Source organism: Pelodiscus sinensis, chromosome 5 (genome assembly GCF_049634645.1).
Source record: "Pelodiscus sinensis isolate JC-2024 chromosome 5, ASM4963464v1, whole genome shotgun sequence".
Classification (NCBI taxonomy): domain Eukaryota; kingdom Metazoa; phylum Chordata; order Testudines; family Trionychidae; genus Pelodiscus; species Pelodiscus sinensis.
This window is the reverse complement of record NC_134715.1, coordinates 51,463,965-51,488,235: the sequence shown is the minus strand read 5'-3', so window position 1 is coordinate 51,488,235 and position 24,271 is coordinate 51,463,965. Positions and strand designations below refer to the sequence as shown.

The window sequence follows — 24,271 nt, the reverse complement described above, 5'->3', positions numbered from 1 at the left end:
AATTTCCCATCAACAGTGCTGAATTGGCTGGTTTGGAGATTCTTCAAAAGGTTTTTAAAATAATAAAAGTACACCCAATTAAATTGTTGTAACTGATGTACTACTTTAGCAATTTCAAGGAAAAGAATATATTGCACATACTTAAGGTTCATAGTTTATGACCAAATCATATATCTCAGATTGAATGTGTTAGCACTCGGGGCTGGCAAATATTAGTTCATGTCCTTAAGTTAAAAATATTCTACATTCCATAATGCTGCTGTCAATATAGCTATTCCTGATGTCAAGATAGCTCTTTAAAGTGTCTCTTCACATTCATATTTTCATAATCTAGGTTTTTAATTGAAAATAAAACCCAAAAAGGGACATAGCACAGTTAATTAAATACAAGCTCTTAATAACTTCATCTTCCCCTTCCCCAATAGATTGCCATTTTACATCCAAGAATTGGTTGGCATCAAAATCAAATCACATATATCTTACATCTTCCAGAAATGCACAGAATTCCGCAGTATACAGGAATGCAAAGTCTGCCCTAATGAAGAGAGTAGTTTGAAGCTTCTCAGTTCATTTGCCCAAGCCATGGCAAGGAATACACAAGTGTATATTTTCGAACTATATTGAAAATGTACACAAAGTATTATTCATAGAATCAAATATAATGTAAATTCTGTTTGTTCTGGGATAGAGCCACTCTCTGGGTAGAAGATGTAACTTATGGGCCTTTCAGTCAGAACCACTGACAGAAAGGCAGAGTTTCATTCACTTGTTGTTTGGAAATCCCTTCTAATGGCATTTTTGCTAAGTCAAACTGCCCTTTCCCCAGGCTCTCTACTTTCATGGGAGAGAGCAGATGTTTCCTCTGCTGTTCTCTGAGAGATTTTTGCAAGGAATTCTTTCCCATAGAAAATAAATTGTTTCCTCCCATCTTCCCCCAGCATAGTCTTAATCTGGGGGGTTGGAAAAAGCCCCCCAAAGGGTCTGACTTTGCTGCACAACAATAAGGGATATGTCAATGGGTTCAGCAGGATAGTTTTAGCACTTGGTACTGATCTGCTTTATCATGCCTCTGTTGCAATGGACAAACTGAGGAATGGCCCTAAAGACCATAGCAGAGGGGTTTTTAAACCCATATTTTCTTGTCTTCACCTTACCACAACCTGCATTACATATAGCCTGCAAGCAGGTTCCCAGTAAGGGAAGGACAGCTCATTCAGTGGGCTCCATATAGGCAAGAAGTTCCCATTTTTCTGAGCATCATGGTCAGTCATTCTCCTTCTCTGCAAGCTCTCTCTTCTGGGTTCAGAGTTCAGGGGGTAGCTGTAATCCAGCCAGTAATGGTAAGGGAAAGGACTTCTTTGGGCGATACTTGTGATTTGAATTAGCACTCCATAGTTTCCTTAAAGGTCTCTCCCAAGAACTTAGGTTCAAACCAGTTTGAGAAGGTGGGACTAGTTAGCTAACTGTTTTTAAACCTTTCACTTCTATTACTACTTAGATTTTGCCATAATATTCCTATAATGACTTGGATGACCATGAATTTAAATAGTATGCTGCATATGATAGGTGGGTGCTCAAGGATCCCTTCCCTTTAGGGCATGCCCACATTAAAGTTTTACCACCCTAGTTCTCTTTCACAAGGTATATTTTAATTCACATCCTCGCTGAGGATCTTAAACACACATAGTGAATTGGTGGGCAATAGTTCCCATGGAGGCAAATTTCTTTGAGTGGGGAGGCTGGGTGGTAGTCTACTTGGTTTACCTGAGGCAGAGGTTTGAGTACTAAAGGAGTTGGAAACTGTGTTACCGCACAATTGGTGAGTGACAACAGGTGTTTTGTAATATATCAGATCCTTTGAGGAGAGGGCACCAGGAACAACAAGAGAAGGTGAGAGACCCAGCTAGATTCTGTCCAAGCGGATCAGCATCTTTCCATTTCCATTACAGAGTCAGGACTTGACTTCTGTAAGTCAAACAGAAACGATCAGAGAAATGGGATCTTATTCTGAACAGTTTCTAACATGCTGTTGCTTCCTGCAAAGAAACCATTTCAGCCCTTATTCCATTTGCAGACTTTGAAGATTTTACTAACTTTCTGGTTGTCTGTAAGCGTGAATTAGTTTCTTTGCTGGCATTCATCTGTAGGATTCCCCTTCTTCAACTTTCCCAATATAATTGCAAAAATAGCAAGGAACACTCGTCAGTCATTCTGCTAGCCCTTTACTGATCACAGTTTCCTTTTCGGGTGTAAATATTCAACATCAAACAATGGATCCTTTCGACTATAGCAAATATGAATTATCTTAATTTTTTTTGTCGTCCTGGTTGCCAGTGCCTGCAACTTCCTACCTGGAATCTTAGTAACTATTCACTTACCGAGTCACTCAGATGTTCTAGCTTCGGTGGGAACCTGGCTAAAACATTATTCCTTCTCCACCCTCCCCCCCCATATATCTTAAGGTTCCCTACAGAAAGATTTGAAGCTAAGCCAACTTAGGAGCAAGTCTCAGCATGTTATCCCACTAATGTCTTTGGTTGTATCCTGCTATCTCATGTCTTTGTAGTCGTGGCTCACAAACACCATTTATAAGGCATTGTGGGCCCTAAGATTATTGCTTTGTAGAGCCTTCCATTACAGCTATTTTCAACCAATATGTGTGTGTTTGCTGGCTCTGTAGATCTCTTTTCTTGCAACCCTTCCCTTCAGTAGGAAGGTTGTGTGGGGATTCTTTTATTTTCTTAAATTCTTACTTTCAACTCTCTAGTCATTAGATCACAGACCAGTCTTCATCACTGTGCCCAACTTATAACACCAAGCTTCATTTGTTTTCCTGTTTTCAATCGTAAGCATTGTGAGCACTTAGAAATACACAGTAAGTGAATTGGTTTGTTCGGCAGATTCCGTCAAAAACCTTCTGTTCCCTTATTTGTAATGACTATTACATCTGTTCGCTATATCTGCCAATGTGGTTGGGGACTGGTCACTGCATACTACTTCCCATGTGTTATGAATTCTGTCCAGAGCAGTGAAACCAGGACTGGAAAAAGACTAGATTATTTTTCTTACCTGTTACTTTAATTTATTCTAGTGCAGATCCATCACTCTGAATAACCTTATTTGTGTTTGATCATCCTTCTAGATAGGCTTGATTTAGCTTGGCATCCTCTTTTCTCTCTCAAGTTAGAGTGACAGGGAATACTAAATGGAGCTGTAGTATTGATACAGTTGGTTCTTTTTTAAAAAATTAATTCTAATAACTAGGGCTTAAGTTCAGCTGGCGCCATCTAGAGCAGAGTTTTGAAAATGTTTCGAAACCCATGGGAGCCCTAGTGGGATTCAAGCCCTGCAGCACCTCCTGCAGGGTTCAGGCCCCTGGAAGCCTTGACCCACAGATGAAGCCTGGAGCCCCAAAAGAGGGACAGATGTGGAGACACTAGGAAACAGTGTCTGAGAATTTAAGCCCAGGTAATAACGGTCCTGGTTTTGTGTGCCCTTTGGGTTGGAAGTATTCATTTGGGGAGAGTTTTGACAGTTCAGGAAATGTGCCAACAAGAATTGCTTTCAGCTAAACATGTATTCTGCCTCTCTTCTGCTGTATGAATTATGACTTCTGTCTACATTAATACATCCATACAAGAGAAATCAGAAAAGCTTAGATAATGACTTAGGGCAGGAGAGGGTTGTGACCTAGAGCAGAGATGCAGGAGGGGTGGCACAGGGTTAGGTGAGGGAGAGGGTGGGATGCCAGGTGCAGGCTCTAGCCAGGAGGTGCTTACCTTAGGCAGCTCCCAGCCATCACCCACGCAGGAGTGTTGGGCAGGTTCTCTGCCTGCTGTGGCCCCACATACCGTTCGAAGTGGCAGGCTGCAGGGGCCATGTGCTTTGTGTGTGCCCCTTCGGGGAGGCCTCTGCGCGCTGCATGCAAGATTATGCTGGGGATGGGCATAGTGCACGAAGCTTCCTCTCTCCCTCTCTGGGATTTGTAGTGCACAGTGCACACGGTCCCCACAGTTGGCTGTTTTGAGCAACATGTAGGGGTGCAGCGGGTGAAGGACAGGAGAATGGACAGGAGAAGGGTGGGAGAATGTTTTGAGCACAGCTGCCTACTCCATTACTAAGTATAGAATGGCAGCTCCCCAGGGACCTGGGGTGCAGGTCAGGAGAATCCCCCTGTAACATGGAGGCTTATATTTTTGAGTGCACACAAGGTGGAATGTTGAACAATAGATAATCACAAGCAAACTGGGAACAGGTGGCTTTGCCTAAAAGTTAAAAAATTAAAAGGCAGGTGAAAAACAATTATACTCTTCTGTAAATCAGGACTTTTATTTTCAATTCTCATAATTTTAGGGGGCCTGAGTCATGACCTTAGAATGTTTTTAGGTTGGGAATATTGTTTCAATGATATTCAAGTTCCTGGTTCCTGATTTGACCAAATCCAGTACCATGATCCAACATCATCCACTACTAACTGAAGAACTATTTGCCAAAGTGGTTCTGTGCCCAGCATAAGCAGCACCAAGGTCTCTGGATCCTGCTCTCAGAAGCAGCAATTGCTTGCTTACATGAGGCATTTTAAGATATTTAAAAAGAATCTGCTAGCTTTTGTTTTGTTTTGTTCTCAGAGGTGGAGACTCGGGAGTTAAAATATTAACTAGGTCTTCAAAATATATGGATAACACAAGGCTGACTACTCCAAGAAGTATTTGGGACCTCTAAAAAATCTTTTGTCCATTTGTAAGATTATTAAAACAAACCATTTGGATTTGGGTAACTAATTTGCGCTTCTCTTCATTTCCCTTTGCGCCTTTTTTCTGCCTCTGCTCTTGCTATCCTGTATTATTCCTCTCTTTTATATGCTGCTTTTAAAAAAATGGCTTCATAATTAAACAGTTACAGCCTGTGCCCAATTGGCTGTTATATCAACTGTTATCCTTAGATGTCCATGAGGCTTGTGGGAGACATACAAGGTAACACAAGCTGTTGGAAAGCTATTGTGAGGGCAGAGGCAGAAGAAAGGGAGGGGTGAGAAGTACACATTTCCTTAAGATTCAAAACTCTGAGATCTTGTGTCCCAAAGTTGCTGTTTGTACAAAAGATGCAGCTACCTACCTACCTCACCAGCCTTTTTAAATTGTGTGTCATTTTCTATTGACTAATACCTACTACAGCTGTTCTCAGGTGGCGGTTGGTTTGTTACTTGCTGTTGTATAATTATGCATTACATACCTCATTAAGTCCAGCCTTTTAACTCCTTTGACAGCTGCGAATCAAAAAGAGCTCTTGACTCCTACGTTTAAAGTGAAAGACGAGCCTCGGGATGAAGAAGCTGCAAGCTCAATCTTGTCTCAGTCCTGCTATGTCTTCAACCAGGGATCTGAAGCCTCAGCCCCAAGCATCCCTGGGGAGACTGTCAAGCCACAGGAAGTGCAGACAAATGTGTTAAGGCAGGACATGTCCGTCAAGGCGGCATCTGAGCTCCTTATGAAGCTATCAGGTAACTGATGAATTTAAAAATATTCAGCTTCTTAAATGTTTGCCTGTATGCTAGCAGGGATATGTTGAAGAAAAGGCATATGGTATTAGTTACAATTGAAAGAGCAGCAAGGCTCTACCCCCTGTCAGTAGACAGTAGGCCTATCAACCTAATGTCTAATTACTGCAGTGCATAGATTTCAGTGGTTCAAGTTAATGCTATAAAATCAGTCAATGGAACTGATTTATAATGTGTATGGGTTTAGTTTTAGAACATTCCAAAATATTTCCATACCTAATTTATTTAAGTTTGTCTGTCTTTAACGTTGTAAGAGTATGTATTTGTATTGTATGAATGATGCAGATACCTGACATAACTTTACAAATTACAGGCTCCCAAGCCTTATGTTTGAGTATAGTATCGTAAATTGTAGGATATTATTATTAAGCAGACACTGTAAACTGACCAGGCTTTGTAACAAGATACAAACCACCTAAACTTGATTATTCTGTTGCTTTACTTTTTCTCTATGGCATCAATAGAAATATTACCTTTTGTATTGTGTTGGGTTTTGTGTGTGTATATGTCTATGTATATAATATACTCTGTAAGCATAGAAAGAAGGAACATAATTTTCTTCTTCAGTCCTCCGATTATAGTAGTGTATATAGACATTCATATGTATTTTGGGTGTAAGAGTTGCGAGGCAGGGGATTAATTTGATTACTTTTTTGGTTAAAGATAATGTGACTTTGTTGCTCTTGTATTAAACTTCAGTTTTCGGTGCAGTACAGTGAACATTAGGACCTTAGACCCAAACTCATTGAATGAGTGAGGAGGGAAGGAGATGGGAGAAAGGGGAGTGGTAGTTTTCATAAATTCCAAGGCCAGAAGGAACCATTGTGATCATATTGTCTGATTTTCTGTATAACACAGTCCACAGAACTTCCCGAGAATAATTTCTAGAGCACATGTGTTAGGAAAACCATTTAATTTTTATTTAAAATTAGTTATTAACCTTTCCTGTTAAAAATATACACAATATTTTCAGTCTGAAAATGGAATTCATACCTCCATTTCCATATCCAAAATTGGAAGAGGTTTTTCTTGCAGTTTGGCTATATCAAAGTCTTGCAAGAAACACTAGCAGAAATTCAGAGATCAGGGACGTTAGTGATTGCTGCCATTTGTCTGAAATTTGTCAACAAGATATTTGTATTGTCAAATTTGAACCTAAATTCAGAATGCTACTTAAACTCCTGCAATTAAGCGGTGTCTTCTCTAGTATCTCTTTTTTCCAGTTCATCAATTCAGTGTGGATGCCTCATGGTTAGAACGCATAGAGCACGTATGCGTGCGCGCGTGCGCACACGCGCACACACACACACACACACAAAATGCTTATACGTAATGTAAAAACTTACTGACTTGAGTTTTGGAGTGGGAATTTCCCATAGAACACTGAAGATTATAAAATGTTTTATATCGCGTAGCCTGGTTTTGTTACTAGTCGGTTGGTTTATGACTAGAAATAGACGGAATTCCAACCACTGTGTTCTAGTGATAAAACTCTCCAATCTAATGGATATGAAATGGTGGCTTTCTATTTTTCTTCATACAAGGTAATAGCAATGAAATTTAATAAATTCCTCCAGTGTTTTGGAGAAACTATAAATCATAACAGTGATTAATAAGTGGTCACATGGAATCTCTTCCTCTTATAAAATAGTTTTGTTGTTGGCTTTTTATTACAAAAGGTTAGACTATTCCTTGTTGAAATATCTATTCAAATAGGATCGCTTTTCCACATCTGCTGCTAAAAGGGAATTTTCAGGAATTCTAAAATCTTACACAGATCTTCAGTCATCTTCAGTTGGGAGTTGACTGAATACTGCAAGTAAGAAGATGTTTCTTCTTTGATCATTTCAGTGATTCAGAAAAACTTGCTCATGGTGTTTCTGGCTGATCAATAGTTGAGAGAGTAAGGAATTAATTGAGATTTATTTACACATACTGAAGTTGATAGTCCTGTATTAGCTTATGGATGGAGTTATACAGTGTTGGTGCTTAAACATTTCAGATGTATAGTTTTTGACCACTCTTAGGAGCATAAGGATAGAGTTCAGTGTAGGGATGTAAGTGACTAGTCGACTATCTGATGAGCATAAGCTTATCGGATAGTCGAGTAGTCGCTTGACTAGTCACTTCACCACCATCCCTTGCTGCCTCTGTCAGAGAGAGGCAGCAAGGGGGGGAGGAGCAGGAGCTGGTGCTAGGGGGAGCCAATGTAAAAGCTGGTTTTCCCCAGCACCATCTCTGTGGGGGGCAGGTGAGGCAGAGGCGTCCCTGCTGCTATGCCTCTCCCTTTGAAAAGTGAAAGAGCTGAGGGCAACTCTTGTACATTTCAAAGGGAAAGGCGCAGGAGCAGGGATCTGAGCAGTCCTGCTGCGCCTCTTCATTTGAAATGTTCAAGAGCCGTGGGCAGCTCTTGTATATTTCAAAGGGAGAGGCGCAACAGGATAGCGAGCGCCCCTCTTATTGACTAATTGAGTAGTCAATGGAAATTCCATCGACTACTCACATTTTGATTAACCAACTAATTAACATCCCTAGTTCAGTGTGGGTCATGCTGAAAAATATTTTATGAATGAAAAACGCTTTTTAATTTTTTTCTTGGGGCTTGTGTATACAGCGCCAGCAAAGTGCGCTAAAGGGGTGTGATTTCAAAAGGGACCCCATTAGCATGAACTAGGTACTATGTAGTGTGTGACAGCAAGGTCTACACAGGGCAGTTAGAGTGTGCCACATTTTTGCTATACAGATCACACCACCCCTGCTGTGTTTTGCCATGTCATATAGATAAGCTTTCAAAGTTTTGTTTGATTTTAATTAAAATAGAATTATTTTAAATCATTGCTGAGTCCCAGAAATGTAGTTATGTCCTGTGTTGAATTGATTAGAATTTTCAGTAACTTGGAAGTATCTTCAAAAGAAACCATGTCCATTTTCTTAATGTCAGAAGGAGCGAGGATTTGAGAGAATGGGTATATCTAGATGTTCTAGTGCCTGTGTATGTGTGTGTTTGGCAGGGGGATTTGGGGGGGGGGAGGAATTATCAAGGGCCCTCAGATATGTATTCTATAATCAGGTGTAAAACAGGTCCTCCTGCAGTATGTATCTGCATGGTAAAAATCAAATGGCTAACATTGCTTACCTGTTGAATGCTATTCTGCTGCATATTATTCCTTAACAAAACAAAAAACCGATAACCACAACAGCTCTCACTGTCCGTTATCCCTTGACAGTCTAACAAATGTTTTCTTATGGAGTAAAATGTTGATTTCTGTCTTTGCACTTAGGAGCTTTACCCAAACATATGGTTCCATTTTCCTGTTTATATTAAAAATGTTGGCACTATTCTTATTGGGGATTAATAAGTTGTTTAAAAATGTAACTGTATAAGTGCTAAAAATCCCAGCAGTTTCACAGTTACATGTGCCGTGGGCCCTGCAATATAAAGCTTATATGAGCTTTATACAGCAGAGTCTGTGGCAAAGCTGGGTACCGGGGAGGCTTCACAGCAGGCTCTGCAGCCAGCTCCCGGAGAGCCAGCGTGTACCCTGCGGTGGGGGTGGGGGGAAAGGCAGGAGGCAGCCAGCCAGAGCAGCTCCTGCCTGCAGTTGGGAGGGGATCGGCCCAGCCACGTACAGGGGCTGGCAGGGCTGGAGCAGCCCATTGCCTGGGACAGGCAGGGAACTGTTCCAGCCCCTACCGATTAACTGGAACTGGTGAGCCTCATCCATTAAGGGTGAGGCTTACCGGATAATCATTTGCCTCCCTAATTCTTATGTAACATTCCAAAAAGTCTTGCAAGAAATCTATTTTTTTCAAATGTAGCTAAACTGCTTTTTTTTACAATTGTATCCATTCTCCAATATTGAAAAGCAACAGTTCAGCCCCAAAATGTTTAAGTAGGTTATTCAAGCATTACACTGTACTCATCTAAGTTTAATGCATCCAGTCTCGCTGCAGGCATTTCTTGTAACTTTCAGTCACCAGTGCAAGCTGTCTTGTTAACTTTCGTTTACAGTCTAAATGTTACACTTGAAAAAGTCATTTCCACTAAAACAGTAGGGAGATTGTTTTGTTGATGTGTTATCTTTCAGAATCATTGACTGTTTTACCCTCTTGCACCAACACTATCACAGACCTGGAAATATGTAAAACGTTTTCTCCTTTATACAATCTTAATTTCCTCAGGATCCCTATGTCTGGAAATGGTTAACTGAAAGCTCTGTTCTCTGGCACTCAACCAAAAAGTTCAATTAACAAACATTTCTGATATCTCCCAGTACACGTTTTCAAGCTAGTAACCGGGATTAGTATTGCCCATTATGCAATTGCATATTCTGTCTCTTTGCTTATACCAAAGAAGCAGAAGAGAAGTAGACAAGCTGAAATCAGGGATTTATTTAAAAAAAACCCACACACCCCAAAACTTCAAGGGTGTGTCATTGAGCTGAATTTGTAATGACCCCATCTCCTACCTACATCTGCAATGATGGTTGCTGTTGATAATGACCCTGAGGCACTATGAGATCCTGAAGTGCCTTTTGAATTGCAGAAGAAAAACTAATTTATGTTCAGTATAGTTTGTGATATGTAGTATCATAAAATAACCTATTGTATAGAAAATGTTACCTATATTCATCTAAGTGCATCAAGAAACCAAACATTCTGCAGTGCAGTACTACTACTGGATTGGTGAGTACTAGTATACTATTTCATACGTAATTCATTTTGTTGTATTCTAATTTTCTAAAAGCTAGTATTCCACTGTTAAAGTGTAACTCTCGGTTAATAAGAATATTCAATTAACCGGTGCCTCCATTTCCCTAACATGCCGGATAACAGAGTTTTTACTGTATATAGCTCTATGTACATAATTGTGGTGTAAGGATGGACTTTAAACCCATGCAGAACCATTTCTCTATTACTTAAAATGTTTGGAGCCCTCTGCCTGTTTTAAAAAAAAAAAAATCAGTTCCTGTCTAAAACGTTCTCTATTTGAAGACTCCTCAAATTGATTTTTTTATGATGTATCTGTAACGGTGCAGCTTCACTTCGAATATCAGTCACATGTCAGAGTTCACTTCAAACACGGCATGTTTCACTGAGTCAACTCTATCTTGAAGGTGTGTGAAATGATGCATGAGTCGGTGAGATTTTTAATTGCTGTATATAGAGCAAGTCTGCTTGTTGTTGAACAGTGATATTTGCCAGTCAAACCCAGATGAAGTAAAAAATATTTTAATGGAATACCCGACTCTCTTATGCTTTCTGAGACTGCATAGTTTTGTGGATTGCGAACCTGACTGAAAGTGTCCGTGAATTCCTGTCTTTGCTAGTAACTTTAATCTCTCTTACTGAAACGTTCCAAGTGTTAGTTATTTATCTTCAATGATCCATAGAAGTAATTTGAAACCATGCCAGGCTGACATCTACAAAAAAGCAACACATAGGGGTTTGAAGAAACTCTTTGGGAGCACATGTCACAAAGTTGTCTAGAAATGAAAGAGCTAGCTTTTCTACTAAATGTTTGATTGCTCAGTACAAACTTCCAATCTTTTTGGCAGTTAAATAACAAAAAACCAGACATACAGAGGTATTCTATAATGTACAGTTTCTGAGACAGACTTATAAATACAGGTTTCCGTGTAAATTATCCATGTAATCAAAGATGTGTTTTGTGTGGGGTTTTGTTTGTGACTGGGTGCCTCACCCATTATAAGAGAATTGTTTGTTAAAGCCCTCTTGACTGAAGAGGCCATAGAAAAGAAAAGATATGTTGACCCTTCAATGAAACACCAGTGACTGCCCTGTGCCTGCTGATTCGAGCTTGCTGGAGTGTAGACTAAGGAGCTACTTAATGGCCATAGAGAAGTGGTGGGCTTGGGGTGGTTCCTGAAAGGTGGGAGTGTCCCAGAACACAGTCAGTGCCTGAGACCAGTGGGAACATCTTCACTGCAATTAAACAACTCCTTAAATTGAGCCCCATGACTCTGAAATAGCGGGCTCAGGGCAGCTGTGGGAGTCTAACTGCAAAATACACATACCCCATGTGACTCCTTTTGCATCTCTGTTTTCCCTTATTTCAAGGAATTTCCCTAATTTTACATGCTGATTTCCCTGTCACATCCTGATGGCATAAAATCACATTTTCATTGCTGAATATTACACATCTGGCTTTCAGCAGATTGACATGATCTTAGTACACAACCACCGGCTTCTCCCCTGCACCACCCAGATGTCTGTCTAGATATCTCATGAGGTCCTCAACCTTTGCAGCTGGCTGACAATGTACTATGAAGTTCTCCTGGTCATTACAAACCACCTCTCCATATTTGTAATAATCATATCCCCCATTACTATTACTGTGCCTTCCCAAGTTACTGGGGTTTCCTCTACAGGAGGGGTGGTCAATAATTTTTTGCCTGGGGCCACTTCAAAACATTTAAGTGGCTCTGGGCTGCACCAAAAGGGGCAGGGCCTCAAGCAGAAGGGGTGGGGCCAGGATGCTTCGGGGCTTCCCCACCCACAGATCATGATTAGTCTGGGGGTGGAGGAGCCCCTTTGCCCCTCCCAGGTTCCCCTAGGCACCCATACCCCTGGTGATGGGAAGAGACTTCTCGTGCTCCCTTACCCCCAGGTCAATCAGGGTTTGGGGGCGGGGGAGTGTGTGACGTCTCCTCCCGCCCTGCTAGGAGCACGTGGTGCTTCTAAGTGCCACACCCTCATCACAGGGCACGGCTAGAGTGGAGGAAACTTCGTGTGCTCCCCCTACCCTCAAGCCCTAATTGGCTTGGGGGCATGCGTGAAGTCTCTTCCCACCTGCCGGGAGCATGTGGCGCTTCAAAGGGCTGCGTGCTCCTGGCAAGGTAGAGGAAACTTTGTGCACTTCTCCCCACCCCTAGGTCCTAATTGGCCTTGGGGCAGGGAAGCGGCAGGGCCTCCAGGGAAGCGGCAGGGCCTCCATGGTCTGGATCAATCCACTTGGTGAGCCAGATCCAGCCCGCAGAGGCCCTTTTGCCCTGCTCTACAGGATATGTATCCTCAGTGTGAGAGGTTGTCATAACATCATCTGGAAGGAAGGTCCCTACGAATGGATTATTCCCCTCTGCTCCAGTTTGCTCTCCTTTCCTGACAGAGGCTGTCAGACTGTGGGTAGGACCATTCTTGTGATCCTGAAAGTCTTCTTACCTGTGCCATCTATATCCATAGCTCCTCCAGTTCAGTCAGCCTGGCTTCAAGATCCTATACTGTGGCTCTGAAGGCCCTGAGTTGCTTGCATTCATGATCAGGTACCTGTTGCATTCAGTGCAATTCAGTGGCTAGCTCTCACTCAGCTTTTGGACTTCTGCCTTCATTCTTTTTACTCTTGCAGGGTTTGGGCAATTTTTCAGTTGTTTGTTTTTTGTATTGGTCGGTTGGAGAGGGTAATTAGCCTAAGTTTAGAGTAAGTTTGTTAGGTGCATGGATTTCCTTCTCCCACTTCTCTAACCCCAGTGTTTCTTTACTGGTGCCCTTTAAGTTGCTAGGTTACAGTTAGGGTCTTACCAAATGCATTGCCATGAAAAATGCATCACAAACCATGAAATCTGTTCTCTTCCCCTCTCCTTGGAGAAATCTGGTGTGTGTGTGTGTGTGTGTGTGTGCTTTTACTTTATACTGTACAGGAGGCCCCCAACATGCAACCACCAGAGTTCTGACCCCCTGCACTTACAACCATTTTTGTAAGTGCAGAAGGGGCCGAAAACCCCCGACTTACATCCCTGGCCCGTATTTACGATGGTGCATGGCACCTATCGTAAATGAGAGCTTGAGTGACGACACCCCCAACTTGCAACGCTTCCCCAGGAATGGATTGCGTCGCAAGTTGAGGGCCTCCTGTATAGCTTTCACGGGAGGAGACCAGGAGTTCTCAAATTGGAGGTCCTGACCCAAAAGGGAATTGCATGGGGAGTGGCAAGGTTATTTGTGTTCAGGGTGTCACAATATTGCCACCTTACTTCTGTGCTTCCTTCACAGCTGGGTGGCCAAAGAGCAGCAGCTATTGGCTGGGTGCCCAGATCTGAAGGCAGTGCCCTGCCAGCAGCAATGCAGAAGTAAGGATGACAATACCAAACCCTAAAAGACGAGAGGTCCTGTTAGAGACTAACAAATAAAAGGTATCATGAGCTTTCGTGGGCACAATGTGTATCAATTATATGAGTCAATAATCGCTTCTGCAGAGCTGCAGTGGGGTTAGCTCCAGAGGAGCCTACTCAAGCTGGGACTGAGCAGTCCTGGCTCTTGCTGGCTCCAGAGCCACCTGTGCTGCGGCTTTGCATTTTAAATGTAGTAAGAGCCATTAGGCTCTTACTGTGTTTAAAATGCAGAGACACGGTGTTCAGCACAAGCTGGGACTACTCAGTCCCAACTCTTGCTGAGTCCAGCAGCCCCTGTTCATGGTGGCCAGGGCTGGCCGCAGGCAGAGGCTGCTCAGGCAGCAGTCCCTGTCCGTGGCCAGCTCTAGCCACTGTGGGTTGCTTGGTGGCAAATGCCCCTCTTCATGGGGGAGCCCAGCTCCCCGCTAGGACTCCTGCGGACCAGGGCTGGTTCGCAGCAGTGTCTCCTATCCCTCCCTGCCACTGCCTCTATCAGAGGTAGTGGGAGGAGGCAGGCAGCACCCTGGAGACAGTGCTGGTGGAACCAGATTTTAAGCCGGATCCCTCTAGCGCCGGATCCCTCTAGCACCGGCTCCTGTCAAACTCCCCCCACCCTCCATAGAGAGGCAGCAAGGGGGGGCCACAGAGAGCATGGGGTGAACAGGGACTGCGTGAGTCCCTGCTCACCCCATGTTCCCTACAGCACTTCTGCTTTTGAAATGTACAAGAGCCCCATAGGGTTGTACATTTCAAAAGCAGAAGCTCTCACAGTGGGAACTGTTGTGAGCAGGCACGGAAGCAGTCCCCGCTTGCGCCATTTCCTTCTGTGCCTCTCCTGCCTCTCTGAGACAGTGTGGGGAGGGACCGACTTCACCGGTGGCCCCCCAGGATCAGCTCCTGCTCCCTACCGCTTGGTTGCTTCTCTCTGATAGAGACAGCAAGGGCAGGGGAAGCAACTAGTTGAGTCAACTAGTTGTTTACATCCCTAGTGACTTCCAGCTGATACGCAAAAATGTAGCTTATAGCAAAAATTCTTATTGTTGGTTCCCAAGTGCAAGACTCTGCACTATTAAATTTATTCCCATTTCTAATATTCCAGTTTTCAAAGCTGTATGACATTCTGGTTGTTCTTCCTATTGGCAGTATCTTCCAAATTTGTGTCACCTGCAATTTTTATTAGCATTCTTGAACCAGGCTTATGGTGCCCAGGAATCTAATACTGCTGCAGTAATTGGTGCCCCTCTTTGGAAGTATGAGGAGCAAGAGAAGGGTGACATTGGTCTCTATTTTTGGTACTTCCTTCCCTGAATCTGGATCCTACATGGATCGCAAATAGAGCCTCCCCCCCCACACACACACATTATTTTAGCTGCTGTATACATTTTATTGCCTATTGTAGGAAACCAAAAATTGTTTCTTTCGTAAAAACATAAATATTTCCCAAATATTTAATACCATTTCCAGTTTAGTATTTTTAAGTTTTACAAGGCATCTGACATGATATTTCCTTGTCACTCTAAGGATACTCCTCTAAAATAGATTTTACCATTGTATGTGTGCTTTTTAAAGTTTGAAATGATTAACAAGGACACTCTTTCCCTAAGTTGCTGCTGGCTTTCACTGTTGGAATTAAATCATTTTATGCATGGAAGTGAGAATAAATCCCTTGAGTGAAGGTCTACAGGTCCTTCCAAAGCCTGCTGAGTCAAAGGGATGCTGTTCATTCTGTGCAGTAGGCTTTAGATAAGGCCACTAATTAAGGTGCCCCTTTGGTGCAAGTAACAGTAAGTGTGGGTTTGTCTGTTTCTCATGTTTGTCACAAAGGCAGCAATTTTATGAAATAAACCACCATGAAGAATGCAAACGGCAGGAGTCTTTGTGACAGAGGGCATCTAGTAGTTCAGCCCAAACATGAGTTGGGTTTTTTTTGTCCTAGTTGGCAGCACCCCCTGGCCTGGACACAGCTTACATTGAGCTATACTCTACTTCTGTAGAGCAGATTAAAGGCATCACTGAGAGAGAGTCCCAAAGACATAGTGTGACTTCTGTATTTGGGGGGGAGGTTCTCCCGTCAGGCCAATGGTACTGTACATGGGAGGGGGTGTAAATTCTGTGCCTGCCCACAAGGTACCATTTCATATTTGAGGGGTGTACAACTTTAATGGGGGCTACTTAGGCAACTGAAAACTCTAGTGTCTTTGCAGATAACTTACAATGCTCCTCTCATATTTCTAATTCCCAGGGCTTGACAAACCCCAGCAAGAGCTACTCGCTAGCCCCGCACCGCACATGCACCAGACCAGTGAACGGGGTGCATGGAGCGAGTAGATTCAGCTGTTTGTTGAGCCCTGCTAATTCCTATATCAAGTAAAAAAATTAAATAAATACTAGGCTCACTCAGCTCAAATACTGACATCTGTTCTAACATCTTGTGGCAAGCCATTTATGGGACGTTGATTAGGTTTAACATTGTAATGTATATTCTTACTCAGATACTCTTACTAAAGTCTGAAGGGACCATCCTGATTATCTAGTCTGACCTCCTACAGATGGTAGGCAACAGAATTTCACCCACTTCTTCCTGTAATAGACCCTCACCTCTGGCTGATGTTCTGATATCATGATGTAAAGATTTCAAGTGACAGAAAATAAACCATTTACACTAGTTAAACCATCAGGGTCTCTGCTAATCTGACTTGGGGGGGGGGGAAATTCCTTCCTGACCCCAATATGATGATCCTGTTAGCCCCTGAGCATGTGGCCAAGACTCAACAAGCAGATAACAGAGAGAGAATTTTCAGTAGTAACCCAGAGCCCTCCCACCCTCGTGTTCCATCTACAACCACTGGAGATTTTTGCAGTAGGCAGTCACCAACGGGCCACATACCATTGTAGGCAGTCCTGTTATACCATCTCCGCCATAAACTTCTCAAGCTCCGTTTTGAAGCCAGTTAGGGTTTTTTCCCCTGCCCTACTGTTCTCCTTGGGAGGCTGCTCCAGAACTTCACTCCTTGTATGGTTAGAAACCTTTGCCTAATTTCAAACCTAAATTTGTTGATGTGTAGTTTACATGCATTTGTTCTGGGGTCCAAATTGATGCTCAACTTAAATAACTCCTCTCTCTTCCTGGTATCTGTCCCTCTGATATATGATTCTTGTGTATGAATATCTCCCTTCAGCCTGCTATTGCATAAACTAAACAAGCCCAAGCACTTTGAGTCTCTTAATTACGTGGACAGAAACCAGTGGAATTTAGCAATCTTGTGCATGGGCAAAAGTAAATAAAATGTTTCGCAGGCCATACATAGAACTCTGATGGGTTGCATGTAGCCCATGGGCCACAGGTTGTCTACCACTGACTTATGGTCACCCATCTCTTTCTCCTCCACTGTCACTTCCAGCTGATAAGTCCCCAACTTCTATAAAATATTCTTGTTGTTAGTCCCTAAATACAAGGCTTTGCACTATTAAATACTATCCTGTTTCTATTGCGCAAGGTTCTTCAGATCTTCTTGCATGGTATTCTGGTCCTCCTCAGTATTGGCAGTACCTATCGACAAGAGATGTGAATGAGTAGTCAAATAGGCAATTAACTGATAAGCCTAGGCAGCGGGGGTGAGGGGGAGCAGACGAGGCTCCCCATGGACAGGGGCTGCTGCTGAAGCAGCCTCTCTCCGCGATGAGCCTGGGCCCACTGCGGGCAGAGGTTGCTTTGCAGCAGCAGTCCCTGCCGTGGAGAGCTTGGGCCCCCTGTGGACAAAGACTGCTGCCACCTCGTATCAGAGGCAGCAGTGCGGGGCGGCAGCTGGTCCACGAGGGGAGCTGGTTTTTAAACTGGCTCCCCTCACACACTGGCTCCCGCCTGGCAGCAGTGGGCTCCCTGGGAGTGGGTCCAGAGTGCACTGGCTGCCAGCTCTGTCCCCAGGGACTATAGAATGGTCGATGAACCATTAAGAATTCATGCAGTTAGTTGACTATTCTATTACCTGCTATCTAACATCCTTCCTACCCACTTTGTGTCATCTGCAAATGTTATGAGCCACTCCCACTTTCTGTTCCATAGTCAATAATGAAAATGTTAAATAAGCTTGGTCCCAAGACTGATCTCTGAGGAATTCCATTAGTAATCTTCCCCTAGCAGACAGTTCACTTTCCAGTATGACCTGTTTTAGACTTCCCTTTATCCAGTTCCTTATCCACTTTTCAGTTCTCTCATGAATCCCCATCTTCTCTAATGTAACTAAAATAATTTCTCATGTGGCAACATATCGAATGCCTTACTTGCATGCATTTAGATTAGATCTTCTACATTTCCCTTGTCGAAAATATCCAATATCTTGTAAAGAAAGATGATATAACTTTCTTATCACTAGAGCCCTACACATCCGTGGATACATGCTTTATATCCACAGGTATCTGCATCCATGAATTTGGATGTGCAGATATCTGTGGCTCATTATTGTGGAGATGGATGCAGATACTGATACACATTTTTTATACACATAGGGCTCTATTTACTACCTCTTGAATACAATAATTGAAACAACTGTAGAAAAATCGATCGTTACTTTCTATCATTTAGGCTACTTATTTAACTTTATAAATGTTATAACAGCTCTTTCTTATGTTAATCATCTATTAATCATTCTGATTATAAACACATTTAAATTCCCTGCTTCAGAGGCACAAACTGGAAGCAGCTTCTCTGTAGAACTCATTGCACTGCACACTCAGACTGCCTTCTCTTGAGGCCTGTAGTGGGGAAGGGGGAGGGAGGGCAAGTTTTTTGGTCCCAGTTACCCAAATTCAGACCCGCTGACAGGGAGGAGCAAAGGGGGCAATTGCCGTAAGCCTGGAGATTCAAAGGGGCCTCCTGGAGCCAGCCCTGGGCCCTTTAAATCACCTCTGAAGCTGAGAGGTCCAAGCAGCCTGAAAAGATGGAGGCATTGCATCGCGTGCTAAGGCCTCACTTAGGGGAAAGGGTGTGTTGCGGTCTGGGTGGTGCAGAGGGCTGGCTGCCTCCCTGTCCCGCCCCTTCTGCCCTAGATCAGCTCACAGTCCCACAGACCTGGAGATATATATTCCTCCTTCCATATCATCCTGATGTAACTAGCTAGAATAACCTTCCTGCAAAGACTATGTCCACTACTAAAATTGTGACATTTGAGGAACACGTGGAAACCTGAAAATAGTGCTGGCTTGATGCAAAGCAAACCAGAACGTAATTGTTAGTCAATATAACAGCATACATTCAACCAATACAGTTTTGCAAGGATAAGAACCAGTGACTGACCTTAAGCTCTGTTATCAAGTGGCTGGCAGGGGAAACCTTGATGCTTCAAGAGGAGAATGTGAATGGCCTTTACTCTTTCCCCCCATCTAAACATTGTGGGTGAATATGGCCAATAAAAGGGCTCCTTAGAGCAAGGGGAGTGAGTTTTGGCACTGTCAGACTGTGATTGGTTTTGACCTGGACCAAGCAGTTCCGGTCATCCTTCTAGAAAATGGCTCTGCAAACCCAGTCAAGTCAGTTACCTTTGCATCATCTTTTGAGTATTGGTGCAGAGAATGGAGGCCAGGAAGGACCACTGAGCTGAATGCCACACAGCAGTGCAAAGCACTAGCTGAAGTACCATCTGGAAAAAGTGTCACTTTGCTAATGTGTATCTGAAGTCATGCGAGATCACAGTGTTTTCTACAGAATGCAAAAGGCACTAGCAGGAAAAGTTCATATTCATAGAGATGTAAAAGCATATTAATCACAATTGAGCACTGCTTAAAGTTTAGTAGATGTTAATGGTTAATAGATCTTTAAATAGGTTAGATCAGAGATTATAATTGACCTTCCCTTTTTTATGTAAGTGTAATCTTGACATCTAATGAAAAGCATATTAATTTAAGAGATGAGGTCATTTGGAATAACAAGTGCTAATGTCTACAGTTTAAATGTACCTTCTTTGTTAACTTTCAGTGAGATGTTTAAACAAAAAACAAGAGACCTGATTCTTAGTTCTGCTTTTGTCCTTCTGTGGTGTTCAACAAGCATACAGGAGCCGTAGAGGTGGTAAAACTGCCCATAGGGCAGGGTTACTAGGTGTCACAATTTTATAGGTATAGTCCTGATATTTGGGGCTTTCTTATGTAGACACCAATTACCCTCCACCCTGGACCCAGATTCTCTCACCTATTGGTCACCCTACGTATGCGAATTACCTGGAGTATGGGATTCCCTGGGTGTAGAGTCATTGGAATTGCTTTATGCTGGACAGAGAGGGAATGTATCTGAGATTGTTACACTCAAGATGTTATGAGCAGCTGTGAACCCATACAGAACCTTTGAAGAAGACTGTAAAATACAGCCGTCTCTGGAGATGCTCTGACTTAAAGCCGGGAACCCTTCCAGTCCCCAAGTACTTCCACTATCCAGAAGATGCAAAGTTAGAATGAAGCCACCTTTGTGTCCCTCTCTTCCCTTTGTTTATTCCTGCATAGCACACAATGCGATTGGATAGGTGAATTGGAGCCAAGATCTCTGTAACTCTGCTGTGTAGACACACCCATAAAGTTATTTTGGAATAATGACTATTATTCCAAAATAACACTGCAAGCGTCTACACAGCAATTCTGTTATTTTGAAATAATTTTGAAATAGCGGATGGCTTATTCCAACTTCTGTAAACCTCATTCTATTCCTATTCTGAAATAGTTATTTTGGAATAGGGGCTGTGGAAATGCTCCACTTCTTCTATTTTGAAATAGCCCCTCACCAGGGCCATTCTAAATTATTCCTCCTGGGGCTCTAAATCTAGACAACACCTCTACATTAGGGAAGCCTGCCTCAGATTAATTTTGAGGCTTCCCTGCAGTGTAGATATGCTATTTTGAAATAAGTTATTTCTGAATAACTATTCTGGAATAGCATGTTCTGAAATAACTATGTAGTGTAGACATAGTCTATCAGTAGTCACTGAAATTCTGGAAGTTCAATAGATAAATCTTGAATATAAGTGAATTATATTGATTGGGATGGTCTTTGTGAGCAACAACATTGCTCACTGCATGTGTAAACTTTAAAACACTTTTCAATTGTATTTTTAATCCTAAAGGGTTGATAATTCTGTAATCTGAATCTCTAAAATTAGCATCCACAGTTGTATAATAAAAAAGTGAAATGTGTATTCCATGGATATGATGCATCCTTCTGTGGGTAGCTTACTTCCCTTTGCCAATTTTTTCTAGCTCTAGTTGTTACTAAATTGGATCTTTTCATTATAAAATGCTGCAGCAAGGGATTTTGTCAAAGTGCAAACTCAAAACATTAGCCATTTTCTAATTTTGTTCTTTTATGCAAAACCCTGTTGCACTGATTCCAGCCTTATCAACATTGCCTTACATAAAACATCAGTAAGAAGAAAAAAAAAGTTAGTGGAATCAAGCACAGAGCCCTAGGAAACATCTGATGTTCCTCGTGGCTCTGAAGCTGAACCTCTGAGGCTCACCAACTGTTTCCTACAATTTCAGGTTTTATTTAGGATGTAGGGCATGTTTATTTCTAGCAAACCAAAAAATTAGCATAACAAAATGCCTGATTCTCCATTTTGAATGCTTTTGAAAAGTCAATGCAAGTTGACTCATTAGTTACCCCGTCCAGTTGATTGTGAAAACGAATGCACTAATCCAATTTATCAGATATTCAAGGGAAATTTTATTCTCTAAAACTGCCAGTTGGGATCCCAGCTAATAATCAGGCCATTCAGGCTCTTGGTTATCAGATATGAAGTTTTTAGATCGGAAGTATATATCTAAAATTACTCTGGAAACCAAATTTTTGGGGACTCGTGTCATTGCCCGCATCAGCCTTTACTACCTGATTTGTGATGTTTTAAGTAACAATATAGGCTTGCTTCTGAATGTGGCACACAAGCCTATATTGTTACTTAAAACATCACAAATCAGGTAGTAAAGGCTGATGCTGGCAATGACACGAGTCCCCAAAAATTTGGTTTCCAGAGTAATTTTAGATATATATTTCCGATCTAGAAACTTCATATCTGATAACCAAGAGCCTGAATGGCCTGATTATTAGCTGGGATCCCAATCAGGTTCACACGCCAACTGGCAGTTTTAGAGAATAAAATTTCCCTTGAATATCTGTAAAATTGGTACGATGAGAATCAGACCTTCTCTATATAAATGAAACTTATTTCTATAGATTATAAGCCAAAAAATAACCATTGCTCGGAATCGTTTTCCTTGGTATTAAAAAAATGCTTAGCGATAATTAAATGAAAAAAATGCTATACAAAATAGTATTAATATATCAGTAAACCTAACTTAAATTGCCTCCATGCAAAATAATCTGAGTAATTTAACATTGATAGGATTTTCAACTTCATATGAGCTGACAGTTTGGGTTAGTTTCATTTCTATTTTATGATGCTATGGAACCACTGGAATCCTAGTAAAGACTTATTTTATTGGAATGGAATCTCAGATGATCATTTTTACTTGTCTCCCACTTTTCCACTTTTTCTACCTTAATGGCTCTTTATTGTGACAGCCCAGCGTTTTGATGGCAAAAACGTGGACATGGTCTTTCTGAAGTTAGTCAATACTACTTCTAAATAGGTCATTGCTTTAGAGTGAATTTCTGCACAACTTTCAGGCCCTGCTGCCTGGTGGATTGGGAGAGATCTCTGGAGCTGAATGCTGATTCGTGTCCTCTCACCCTGGTAATGCATTTGTGCTACAGTTAGATTCTTAGCATCTTCCTCTGCTTGGTTTGGGGTTCTTGGCCTTTACTACTTGACAATTCTTTGTGTTCATGAACACAGAAGAGCCTGTAACCTACATTGAATGCACTTCAGACCAAAATAAACCATATGCGGTATTCTGTTTTCATAACTGAAGTGGAAAATAGTATCTCTTAATAAGAATAGCTGTGCATGAAAGTTTGAGGGGTCACCTGATTGAAAGGCTTACTGCCGTGTAAAGTAACAGCTCTGTGGTGGTTTGGTGTTAGTGCTTTCATAGATGCAGTAAGTGGTCCCTTTATTTTGTTAAACTAGTTGGGTATCCTGTAAGTTAGCAATAGAAAATCAGTCCAAGTTAGATCATCTAGTCAAGGGGTTCTCACCTTCATGGGGTGGTAAGATTATTATCTAGGGGTTGCAAGTTGTCAGCCCTATCCCTGGCAGGGCTCCATATGTCAGCCTTGCTATGCATTGGGGCTGACAGCCCCAGCTAAGTTTACTCCTCCCCCTGTTTTTAATTTATGGGGCAGGGGGTTGCACTCTGAGGCTTGCTGTGTGAAAGGGGTCAACAATACAAAAAAGTTTAAGAAATAGCTTATTTCAAAATAACATGTCTACACTGCAGGGAAGCCTCAAAATTAATGAGGCAGGCTTCCTTAATGTAGATGTGCTGTCTGGATATAGAGCCCCAGGAGGAATAACTTAGAATGGCCCTGGTGAGGGGCTATTTTGAAATAGCAGAAGTGGAGCGTCTACACAGCCCCTATTTCAAAATAACTATTTCCAAATAGGCGTAGAATGAGGTTTACAGAAGTTTGAGAGTCATTGGTCTAGTCCTTCTGCTGCCCAACCTCAGTTGTTCTCTGCAGTATTTTTTTATGGTACAGAACGGACTCTGTTTTGGAAACCAGGAGAACTGCAGTGACACAAGTTAATTTAGTCAATGATGTTTATTTGAATAGTTCATTAACTGTGATGGTAATTTAACCCTGTCCATCTATCCAGATGTAATGCAAAAGAAAAGAAAAATCAAAGCTGTCATCCTGTTACATATTTAATCTTAGTCTTTTCAATGTGACAACCTCATTCCTAATAACATTAGGCCCAATTCTGACCATGGGCAGGAGTACAAGGGGCCTCTTACTACCCTACATGTTTGTCACACAAAGGGGAGAACAGCTTCCATGAAGTACTACTCTCCTACCTGTGCAAGTGGGTGAGGAGTGGGCAGAGGCTCTATATCATTTCTTTACCCACCGTGTTGGCCAGCATAGCTGAGCAGGTGCAGAAGGAGTAGTAACCTGTTCCAGAGGTAGGACCAACTCCTATTGCTTCCCTATCTAACCCTGGGGCAGGAATGAACAAGAGACTATGTTATGACTGAATCATAATCATGACTGGTCTTCTGCCTGGACAGCATGACTCTGTGCTTCCCTTTGCTCAGAACTTGTGATAAAATTAGTCTATTAGTGTATCACTTTTTCTTTGCTTTGTCGTTAGGAAAGCGATGAAGGCATGACTCATGTTTGTTTTTTCTGACCGGATGAAATAGGGGCTTAATATAATATAGGGAAGGAAGAGAGAAATCTGAAATGTGTGAAGTTAGCTTGAATTGTGGAAGTCTCATCCGATCATGAGAGAGATCAATCTTATATTATTCCATGCTTACCTCTTCACTGCTTGTGTCAGCGTGTCTCAGGATGGAATTAAACTATGAAACAGAAACAAAAACAGAATATTTGTAGAGAGAGGCAGAGCCTCAAAGGGTGTGTCTGTACCTAAATTTGGAGAGTGGTCCCAGAAAACTCTTGATATCAGGCACATATTTGTTT

General features: G+C 42.2%; 1 protein-coding gene across 8 annotated transcripts in view; it reads left to right on the top strand.

The window, feature by feature from the left end:
* The window catches only part of ZNF827 (zinc finger protein 827), a 146,266-nt gene that overhangs the window by 54,407 nt on the left and 67,588 nt on the right, over positions 1-24,271 (top strand). For all 8 annotated transcript variants that reach the window (XM_075929980.1, XM_075929976.1, XM_075929977.1 and 5 more), the window contains one exon: positions 5,267-5,500. In XM_075929980.1, coding sequence (XP_075786095.1) covers positions 5,267-5,500 — 234 coding nt within the window. The remainder of the gene's footprint in view (positions 1-5,266; positions 5,501-24,271) is intronic.